Source organism: Salvelinus namaycush, chromosome 3, assembly GCF_016432855.1.
Source record: "Salvelinus namaycush isolate Seneca chromosome 3, SaNama_1.0, whole genome shotgun sequence".
In the NCBI taxonomy this organism is placed as follows: domain Eukaryota; kingdom Metazoa; phylum Chordata; class Actinopteri; order Salmoniformes; family Salmonidae; genus Salvelinus; species Salvelinus namaycush.
In genome coordinates, this window is record NC_052309.1 from 97,944,241 (window position 1) to 97,956,312 (window position 12,072).

The following is a 12,072-nucleotide window of genomic DNA, read 5'->3' on the forward strand; positions in this document are numbered from 1 at the left end:
AGTCAATGATGCAGGTCAAAGGGTGATTCCTGGACTGGTTCCATCTTACTTCACCACCCACACACCACTAGTCCTCAGACCACCTTTCTCAAGATCTTCTTCCCTTCTTGTGATTAGAGGAAACTTTTACATCAGTAAAACATCTGATACTGATCTAAACTCAAGCAAAGACTTTTGGTGCTGTGATATTCAGTACGATAACCATGATGAATACTCATAAACAGAACCAACACAAAATGCAGGACTTTCCCTGTTTGGAGCCATTCATTGGTCCCTAGGTGCAAACCCTGCCTACCTGGCAAGCAAAATCAAGTGTACCTATATATTACAGCCCTAGGAGGCCATGGTAGAATGGCAGAGAGTTATTTCAGCCATCGGAGAGGCTGTTCGTAACAGTGACGAAACAGCCAATAAGGAGCAGTCAACAGAGAAGCAACAGCAGCGCAGCGGAAAAATATGGAATTGAAAGGTTTCTATTTTTATGCTGCACGTTTATGGAATCCAGATTTGGAATGTCACACCTACCAGCTGCCTGTGTCTCCCTTGGACCAGACTACACAGACAGCATGAACGCAACCACCTTATAGGAGCTCCAATAACACCACCATACTGCCTCATAGGGGCTTCACAATAACACCACCATACTGCCCCATTGGGGCTTCACAATAACACCACCATACTGCCTCATAGGGGCTTCACAATAACACCACCATACTGCCTCACAGGAGCTTCACAATAACACCACCATACTGCCTCACAGGAGCTTCACAATAACACCACCCTAATGCCTCACAGGAGCTTCACAATAACACCACCATGCTGCCTCACAGGAGCTTCACAATAACACCACCATGCTGCCTCACAGGAGCTTCACAATAACACCACCATACTGCCTCACAGGAGCTTCACAATAACACCACCATACTGCCTCACAGGAGCTTCACAATAACACCACCATACTGCCTCATAGGGGCTTCACAATAACACCACCATACTGCCTCACAGGAGCTTCACAATAACACCACCATACTGCCTCATAGGGGCTTCACAATAACACCACCATACTGCCTCATAGGGGCTTCACAATAACACCACCATACTGCCTCATAGGGGCCTCACAATAACACCACCATACTGCCTCATAGGGGCTTCACAATAACACCACCATACTGCCTCATAGGGGCCTCACAATAACACCACCATACTGCCTCATAGGGGCCTCACAATAACACCACCATACTGCCTCATAGGGGCTTCACAATAACACCACCATACTGCCTCATAGGGGCTTCACAATAACACCACCATACTGCCTCATAGGGGCTTCACAATAACACCACCATACTGCCTCATAGGGGCCTCACAATAACACCACCATACTGCCTCATAGGGGCTTCACAATAACACCACCATACTGCCTCATAGGGGCCTCACAATAACACCACCATACTGCTTCATAGGGGCTTCACAATAACACCACCATACTGCCTCATAGGGGCCTCACAATAACACCACCAAATGTATCTAATATTCTGAATTCTGTTTTTGTAACTTTATTTTCATTATCAGTACAGTAAGGGTTCATAGTGGATGGAGTTACTATGGCATTAGCCGGTCTGTTCATTATAACAAATTATACTTCAGAACGGGGCACGAGGTCATCAGGTCAACGCCAAGTCTGACATCACACAAAGGGGCACTTCAACACTTTTGAACCTCATATTCATTACCACATAACACACCGGTACAGCATGTGCTGGAGATAATGAATGAGATTAAAAAGTGGTGAAGTGGCCCTTTAAACTTCCCCCACAATAACCTAAGACCTCTCACACGAGGAGACAGGAATAAGTCAAGGCTACTTAGACCTTTAATGAGAGAGGTAGGCCTATATATAGGAAGCCTTCAAGCCCCCACAATGTCAACATTGCATCATCTGTATTCATACACTCATGACCTCACTCATACCTCCCTGACCCTTCAAGTTGAAACGGTCCCATCCTTTGAGGCTTTTGTGGTGGTTTTCTGGTGGTTTGAGAAAAGGCACATCGGAAGCCGAAATAACATTCACTTCATTGCCCTTTTCATCTTTAAAACTGGATGGGCTGAAGGTTTGGTATGCCTGAATCATGAGTCATAGTTCTTACTGCACCGTTCCTAGCCACAGTAGGATGACAGGTACTTTTCCCCAGAAAAATAAAAAATTATGACACATGACTTAGGAAAAAGCACCACAGACTGTTCTTCTTTTATCTCAAGGCTTTGCTAGCCATGGCTGTGTCCCATGTGACACCCTACTATGTTAATTTGTGCACTACTTTTGAGCTGGGTCCATAGGGCTCATCAAAACTAGTGCACTTCATAGGGAATTAGGGTGCCATTTGGGACACACACCAACCCTTCACACCACAGCATACTTCTACCATTAGTCACTGTGCTTCAAAGTTCAAACTAGAGCTGGGACAATAAACCAAAAATGATTAACACCAACCACTTATCGTGGGTATTTCACTAATATCGGTCATTACGATAAATAACCTACAACGTAGGGCCTTACTAGAGAAATGTGAAGTTTGAAATAAAATCATTTGGCTAATATGGGTGATTGTTAATGGGACAATTGATGGCTACAACCATCAAACTAGTAGTTTAAAGAGATACTTTGGGATTGTATCTAGTATATTGTATCTAGGTCCCCAGAGTCAGATGAATTTCTGGATACCATTTGTATGCCTCTGTGTCCAATATAAAATAAGTTAGAGGTAGGTTTGCAAGAAAATGCAGATACACATAGACTTCCAGTCATTGCACTAGTACTAGTTAGCAACTTCCATCAAACTACACGCAGAGACAGAAACATGGTATCCAGCATTCACCAGACTCAGCATTCACCAGACTCAGCATTCACCAGACTCAGCATTCACCAGACTCAGCATTCACCAGACTCAGCATTCACCTGACTCAGCATTCACCTGACTCAGCATTCACCTGACTCAGCATTCACCTGACTCAGCATTCACCTGACTCAGCATTCACCTGACTCAGCATTCACCTGACTCAGCATTCACCTGACTCCTTCAAAGTCTACCTTGAAAGAGTCATTTAAAAAGCAGTGGTTCACATTCATGTTATAAATGTATCGTTCAATATATCAGTATCCTATTCATTCAGTCAATTTAGGGCTGGGTGATATACCGTATTTTACTATATACACACACCGGTAATGATGCACGGACCGGTTTGAGTTTCTTGACCTTCTTTAACAGTATGTTTGGTTTGTTAAACATGACAACTCCTATGTGTATAATGTGTGTTTTTATAGTTTACTCCATTTGCTACTAGAGCCCCAGTGGGGAAATTATAGTAAGAAGTGCAGAAATTGATGAATGCTAAAAAGTATTTTTGTTTGGAGTATAAATGGAGAAAGCCCCATTGACATCACGTCTAATGTATATGTTGTCACCCTCGTGTCATGAATTACTCATAAAGCATATTATGAACTTGTATTATTCAAAAACCTAAAATAACTTCAAATACTGTCAAAAATACTGTGATGTGATATTTTGGCCATATCGCCCAGGCCTAAGTCAATTTATAGCGATATAAATGTGTCCATATCACTCAACTCTAGTTCAAACCCCAAAAAGCTCAAGGCTAGGTCAGGTTAGACAGAGGAAAGAAAGGCTATCTATCACTCTGGTTTTGAATGATCCATCTTTACAGAAGGACTTTACTGCACGTCTACACAGGACACAGCTGAAGTATGGACCAGCAACTATGAAACACAACCACTACTTTACTGCACGTCTACACAGGACACAGCTGAAGTATGGACCAGCAACTATGGAACACAACCACTACTTTACTGCACGTCTACACAGGACACAGCTGAAGTATGGACCAGCAACTATGAAACACAACCACTACTTTACTGCACGTCTACACAGGACACAGCTGAAGTATGGACCAGCAACTATGAAACACAACCACTACTTTACTGCACGTCTACACAGGACACAGCTGAAGTATGGACCAGCAACTATGAAACACAACCACTACTTCACTGCACGTCTACACAGGACACAGCTGAAGTATGGACCAGCAACTATGAAACACAACCACTACTTCACTGCACGTCTACACAGGACACAGCTGAAGTATGGACCAGCAACTATGAAACACAACCACTACTTCACTGCATACTTAGCACCAGAGTCTACCCTGTAAAAACATCACTTCCAGGAATAGCTGAAATGAAAACCAAGGCAGTACCACATCATACATAGTTCGGTTTCACAATTCACTGCTATGTCAACCTCTGTCTGCTTCAATTCAGTCCTTCATAAGGGCCTGACATAATGGTTAGAGTACACTAAACTTGGCTGGCCGGCTAGCTGACTGGCTGACTGAGTGGCTGGCTGAGCCCATTCTTACTGCTGGGCCTCAGCTGGGATCCTCATCATTACTCTGACCTATATTCCCAGTCAGACATCCAGACATCACAGCAGCAAGAGCTCATGAGAAACCATCTGTACTGGTACTGTCACTGTTGCCTTGCTGAGTTAGGCTGCACTTTGTCTGAGTAAAAGGTGACTATTCACATGTCAAATAAGACAGCTTGTGTATCTAAACTGTCTTGAAAGGGTATGAGCACTGAAAACAAATGCAATTGACATTCTACAACACAAATTATTCTGATCAAAGCAAAGGAGCAACCCCTGAACTTTAAAAAAACAACTTTCTCTACATTCTCTCTCAGCAGAGAGCAGTTGTGAAATACTGTCCACAGATAGAGAGAGCACACAGAGGTGAAATGAACAAGCATTAGAGACTAATGCATAGACGTGTCAGACATAGAATTAGATTGACTTACTCTCTATAGGTCTGACGACGGGCGTCTCGCTGACCGGGGGCTGTGTTCTCTCGCTCCTGGGCTCCACCAGGCTGGGCAGGGGGCCACTGGGCGCTGGGGGGTGGCTGTTGTTCTCCACCACCCTGACCGGAGGTGGTGCTGCCATCTCTGGCTGTCGGAAGACAGGCATCTCGGGTCTCCTGGAAGTAAGGCCCTCCACAGGACTGACCATGGTGGGGTCGGTTCTCCTCTGAGGGGGGTCAGGGATCCGGGTGGCTGAGGGAGGCTGGGAGTCCCCCCTCCTGGGTGCCCCGGGGGGCTCGTGGGGCCGAGAGAGGGAGATCTCTGCCCGTCTGTGTGCCGAGCTGGAGCTGGAGCTGGTGGAGCTCTCTGGGACGGCTCCGGCTCGAGAACCAAGGCTCTGGGCCTCGGGCCTCTTCAGGCCGAAACGGGCGATACCCGGGCTGGGCGAGCTGTCAATCTGCTTGGATGACACCTCAATGGAGATCTCGGTCCGGCGGGTGGAGGCTGTATCCAGGGCACGACCTCCTACCACTCCCCCGGACAGCTCCATGCGTCTCAGGCTGGTTTTGGGGGAGCAGGGGTTGGAGTCAGAAGGCGAGGTTCTGGAGGGGTAGTCCGAGTTGCGGGAGGAGCCCAGGTCGTGGAAGCTTCGCTGGCTGGAGGTGGAGGAGCGGAGGTTGGTCCTACGGGACAGAGGGGAGGGGTTGATGGAGACGTCAGACTCCTCCACCTCAAACGACCTCTTTAGTGCTGTTAAAGAGAAGACATGTTGTGGTCAGTCAACAGATAAACACAGACGAATTGTGTTGCCTTGTAAATTAATCAAGTAATATAATGAATTGATTAATAAACATCAAGATATGCATCAGTATATATCACAATTTCATAATTTAGCTGAGTAGCCTACTGCTATAGCCTAACTAGGCTACCAAAATACAGGAGGGGAAAGCGTTTCAGATTTTGATTAATCTCTTGGAGAAAATTGTAAGCCTACAATTTGATTTCTAAAGTGTTTGGGGAACACCATTCAAAAATCAAGTTGAAAACTGTGTCACATAAAACAAGAACCCTACGGAATCCCAATGAAGCTAAAATATTAACAGGGAAAGTCCGTTCATTACCTGATTGAATACGCTTCACATATTTTTTCATCATTGCGATTTAGATATTTCGCATTCCCTCAATGAAAACGTGACTGACTCACAACAAACCGATGCGCACAAACTGATCAAAAACAACCAAAGCGCGCGCTACTGGGGTGTATTCATTACCTCTTACGACGGAAACCGTTCACGAGTTAAGAACCAAATGGAAGCAAACGGAACAAAACATGGCGGGACCTACCTGAATTTGTCCAATAGAAACTCTAGTTTTCGTTGCAAAACGTTTGGATTTAACGGTTTCTGTTTGGAGTAAACGGTTTCTGTTGTTAAATATTACAAAACATTTTACAACAGAATCGGCGTAATGACTACACCCCTGCGCTCGCCCTGCCCATAAATTGTGATGAATTAGCAGGTATTCTATAAATAAATACTCAAATTCTGTTCAATTCTGCCCATTGAATAAAAACGCGGTTCTATCAACGAATAACATAGATAAGCAGCAACAGGTTGGCTAACGGTGTGACCTTTATATATACCATCTATGGATGTGAACTTTATATATACCATCTATGGGTGTGAACTTTATATATACCATCTATGGATGTGAACTTTATATATACCATCTATGGGTGTGAACTTTATATATACCATCTATGGATGTGAACTTTATATATACCATCTATGGGTGTGAACTTTATATATACCATCTATGGGTGTGAACTTTATATATACCATCTATGGGTGTGAACTTTATATATACCATCTATGGATGTGAACTTTATATATACCATCTATGGGTGTGAACTTTATATATACCATCTATGGGTGTGAACTTTATATATACCATCTATGGGTGTGAACTTTATATATACCATCTATGGATGTGAACTTTATATATACCATCTATGGGTGTGAACTTTATATATACCATCTATGGGTGTGACCTTTATATATACCATCTATGGGTGTGACCTTTATATATACCATCTATGGGTGTGAACTTTATATATACCATCTATGGGTGTGAACTTTATATATACCATCTATGGGTGTGAACTTTATATATACCATCTATGGGTGTGACCTTTATATATACCATCTATGGGTGTGACCTTTATATATACCATCTATGGGTGTGAACTTTATATATACCATCTATGGGTGTGAACTTTATATATACCATCTATGGGTGTGAACTTTATATATACCATCTATGGATGTGAACTTTATATATACCATCTATGGATGTGAACTTTATATATACCATCTATGGGTGTGAACTTTATATATACCATCTATGGGTGTGACCTTTATATATACCATCTATGGATGGTCCATCTATGTTATGTTTCCGTTGGGTTTCTAAGTTGGCCTTACAGCCGTACAGTCAGAGTTAGGTAGGTTACTTTCTAAATGTAATCCGTTACAGTTACTACTTGCCTGTCCAAAAGTGGAATCAGTAACGTAACTTTTGGATTACCCAAAATCAGTAATGTAATCTGATTACATTACTTTTAGATTACTTTCAGATTACTTTCACTTTAAAATGCATTAGAAGAAGACAAACATGTAGGTTACCAATTGAACGACATCTATTTCAGGATAAATCAATGTTAAAGTTTACATAGGTGGCCATATATGGATGTGACATTTTACTTTATGGGTTGGTTATGTAGGCTCCTTCTAACCCATCGCTTTCTAATACATATAATAATACGATTAAATTACATCCTTATATTAGAAACCAAAGTCTATCAGTTTAGATTAGCCACATTGTTTTACCTGAGCATAGCCCCCAAACTAAGGACTTATTAGCCAGCTCTACTCTGTTGTTTAGGATTTTGTTGTAATGGAGGACTGATTGGGCTCATTGATTCGAGTTGAATAATAAATGCTGCGCTTGTGGAATGGCATGCATTGATCAATAATAATAAGTGATATCTGTATCGCCGTAGACTACACCACTGCTGTCATCCTTACCTCCAAGCGTTTATTCAAGTTGGATAATCTTTGGATGCCGACAGCAGTCACACCATTGGAAGAGATATCTTGGACTGTAGCCTACAAAAGCCTATTTCTGCTCTTTTCCCGCGATCCATCAAACACATTTGGTGTGTCATCGTAGTGGTCAGACTCGCTCAGGTGGAACAAACTTAAATTTGCACCTTTTTTCAATGCTGATTTGAATATTATTGTGAAAACAGAGAAGTGTCAAAGATTTTCTTTCTGAATTTAAAAGTAATCCTCAAAGTAATCATCTAGTTTTTCAAAAGTATCTGTAATCTGATTACAATATTTTTGCTGGTAACGTAACGGATTACAGTTACCGTTTTTGTAATCCCTTAAATGTAACGGATTACATGTAATTACTTACTCCCCAACCCTGCGTAACGTATGGGGTTCCATTGGTTCCGTGTCAGTTTGGAGGTTGCGACACCTGGCTAACCTCTGCTCTTCCAGACTAGGGCCCTGGAGCTCCCAAATAAACAACCCAGCCAGCGCCAGCATCTTCCCCGCTCAGAAGGCCCCGAGCCAGGGAGCAGCATGGGGGTAATAGACCCCCTTATGGAGCACACTATTTTCACACACTTGGTTCTTTTCATCAGGTTTTTGTGTGGTATTACTGAATAAAAGCCATGCTGGCTGCAGTTTAGGCAGGGCTACCTCAAGATTTAAAGACGTGTGAGTAGATACATGACAAATGCTGTGCTATTGATGGTGTTTGACACAGAATTCTGGGTGTAATAGCTGAACTTGGCAATAGTTTAGTTTCACTGAGGAAAGAGACCAAAATGAGAAGTAAAGTTTTTCAGGATGCATTATGGATATTTTTGTGATATAAAATGGTGTGTCTGCTTCAACAAGGCTGAGTCTCACTGGCCTAATGCTCCTCTAAACTCCCTCTAACCTGCTGTACAGATACAGGAAATCTCAGCTGGTTGACGGTTATCGACAGATTGGCATTCCAGGTCTGTCAGCGCTCCGGGCCCTCCAGGTACTTTGGGCCCATGGTCCCGGACAATGGCTGGCTTTATCCCAGCGCTTCCTGGCTAATAGTGGTCCGCCCTGGGCATGCCAGCGAGGTGAGGCCAGGTGACTGATGGCCAACTGTTACAAACAGGGATTAGGTTTCCTCCCTGAGACAAGAAGAGGGATCTGGCCCACTGTCAGCAGGGCCGTGTTTACATGTACATTTTGGTCATTTAGCAGATGCTCTTATCCAGTGCATTAATTCAGCCAAGACAACCACATCACAATCACTGTAAGTAAAACTTTCCTCAAGCTATCAGCAAAATCAATGCTAGTTAATATTTGTTCATTGGGGCACAGCGTTAGAATATCTTTTTGCCATGGGGAACAAATATGAGCACTTCATATTGGACAAGTCTAGGTAGTCCCTCAATGTTTCAGGTTTTCTACCGTTTGGTGATTAATGAACTCAACCCAAGATAGTGGCCTGATGATGAGTGTGATAGAGAGTGCTGTGTTGTTAAGGCTGTATCTCAATAGTATAAAATGGCCTCAGTCTCTCCATCTGTTTTCCTCCATCTGCACTAACATTAAAGAACTGGTCTTTTGAAAGTGAGTTCCTGGAAAGAATTCCCCATACCAGTTTGAGAAGCCAATAAGATGTTCAATCACATACATTTACATTTAAGTCATTTAGCAGACGCTCTTATCCAGAGCGACTTACAAATTGGTGCATTCACCTTATGATATCCAGTGGAACAACCACTTTACAATAGTGCATCTAAATCTTTTAAGGGGGGGGGGGGGGGGGGGGGGGTTAGAAGGATTACTTTATCCTATCCTAGGTATTCCTTAAAGAGGTGGGGTTTCAGGTGTCTCCGGAAGGTGGTGATTGACTCCGCTGACCTGGCGTCGTGAGGGAGTTTGTTCCACCATTGGGGTGCCAGAGCAGCGAACAGTTTTGACTGGGCTGAGCGGGAACTGTACTTCCTCAGAGGTAGGGAGGCGAGCAGGCCAGAGGTGGATGAACGCAGTGCCCTTGTTTGGGTGTAGGGCCTGATCAGAGCCTGAAGGTACGGAGGTGCCGTTCCCCTCACAGCTCCGTAGGCAAGCACCATGGTCTTGTAGCGGATGCGAGCTTCAACTGGAAGCCAGTGGAGAGAGCGGAGGAGCGGGGTGACGTGAGAGAACTTGGGAAGGTTGAACACCAGACGGGCTGCGGCGTTCTGGATGAGTTGTAGGGGTTTAATGGCACAGGCAGGGAGCCCAGCCAACAGCGAGTTGCAGTAATCCAGACGGGAGATGACAAGTGCCTGGATTAGGACCTGCGCCGCTTCCTGTGTGAGGCAGGGTCGTACTCTGCGAATGTTGTAGAGCATGAACCTACAGGAACGGGCCACCGCCTTGATGTTAGTGGAGTAGGACACCTACATAGTAGGACACCTGGAATCCGGAGGAGTGGGGATAACTAACCCGGTGCACCTCACGAATAATAGCTTCCAGCCTATGTTCATAAAGCGTCTCAGAGTAGAAACGCTGATCTAGAATAAGTTTAGCCTTTTACATTACAATTAATGTATGGGGGGGTAACTGATCCTAGATCAGCACTCCTATTCTGAGACGCTTCATGAATACAAACCCAATGGTCTCAGCTGATCCATACAATTCTGACCAGCTTTGAGGAGAGACAGGGGCTGTCCTGATGTGCCTACAGTGTATTACAGTTCACTGAGAGCCATGCTAGTGGAAAAGGGATACCTAGTGAGTTGCACAACTGAACGCATTCAACTGAAATGTGTCTTTTGCATTTAATCCATCAGAGTGGTGCAGGGGGCTGTCTTAATCTACAGCCACGTCATCGGCGCAGTTGTTGGGGGTTAACTGCCTTGCTCAAGGGTAGAACAGCAGATTTTTACACCTTGCTGGCTCGGGGATTCAAACCAGTGAACTTTCGGTTACTGGCCCACCGCTCTTAACCCGCTAGGCTACCTGCCTTCCCGTGATAAGGAGAGTCATGCATCTGGATAGAGATAAGGACTAAGCCATGTGGCCCATGCTACAAACAGACATATACCAGATCTGCTACCACAGCTGACTAACCACCTGATGCTACGGCTGATCCTGCATAACAGATCTAGACAAACACAGATCTAGACCAGTGATGTCACAAAGAACACTTTTGAGATAAAATGGCATTTACAAAATGGGCCATGAAATTCACTACCTGTAGATATGGCTGATATAATGCCTTATGAGACATATAAAGACGTTTAGATACAGTGATTCAACAGGAAATAAGGAAGAGCCTAAAACAACATCCCTGATGAAGTCATCCTCACACATCAGAAATAACAGGAATTATTTGAAGCAAGGATGAATAGTTACAGTAATTAGTCCCATAGAAATCCTATTAAATTATTCGTATTCTAATTCCTAATTCTATGGTTAGTCTTTCAGTCCACTTAACAGTTAAAAGAGGAATCATCTCAACTCAAAGAATATAGTAGCTTCCACAACACAAAAGTGCCATTTAAACGGACACTTAACCACTTTTTACCCTCATATTCATTATCTCCAGCACCATACCAGTGTCTACATTTGTTGCGACAGTCTTCACAGTGTTGAGGATCCAACCAACAGATATTGTGATTGATGTAATGACCAGTCTGGGTGTAGTGATGTTAGGGGAGGACAAAAGAGAAGGGAGCTGTGTGTGTGTGCCTGTGTCGGATCTGTGGTAAGAGAGGCACCAGCTGTCTGGAGGAGACACATGCACTCTCAGCGTGTGTGTGTGTGTGTGTGTGTGTGTGTGTGTGTGTGTGTGTGTGTGTGTGTGTGTGTGTGTGTGTGTGTGTGTGTGTGTGTGTGTGTGTGTGTGTGTGTGTGTGTGTATGTATGTATGTGGCCCTGTAGTAAGGTAAACACTGAGGGGTTGGAGCCTGGCTCACTGAGGCTCTGACGCACATCTCAGGCACTGGCCACTAAATCACTACTGTGTTATACACACACAATACTGCAGGAGGGGAACTGTGAGTGAGAGAGTGAGTGAGAGAGAGCGAGAGAGCGAGAGAGAGAGAGAGCGAGAGAGAGGGGGGGTCTGTGTATAGTATGTGTTTATGT

At 44.0% G+C, this 12,072-nt stretch overlaps 1 protein-coding gene across 3 annotated transcripts in view; it reads right to left on the reverse strand.

Annotated features, from left to right (window-relative positions):
* LOC120043843 (septin-9-like) overlaps window positions 1-12,072 on the reverse strand; it is a 149,772-nt gene that overhangs the window by 71,554 nt on the left and 66,146 nt on the right. For all 3 annotated transcript variants that reach the window (XM_038988440.1, XM_038988442.1, XM_038988441.1), the window contains one exon: window positions 4,874-5,626. In XM_038988440.1, the coding sequence (XP_038844368.1) occupies window positions 4,874-5,626 (753 nt within the window). The remainder of the gene's footprint in view (window positions 1-4,873; window positions 5,627-12,072) is intronic.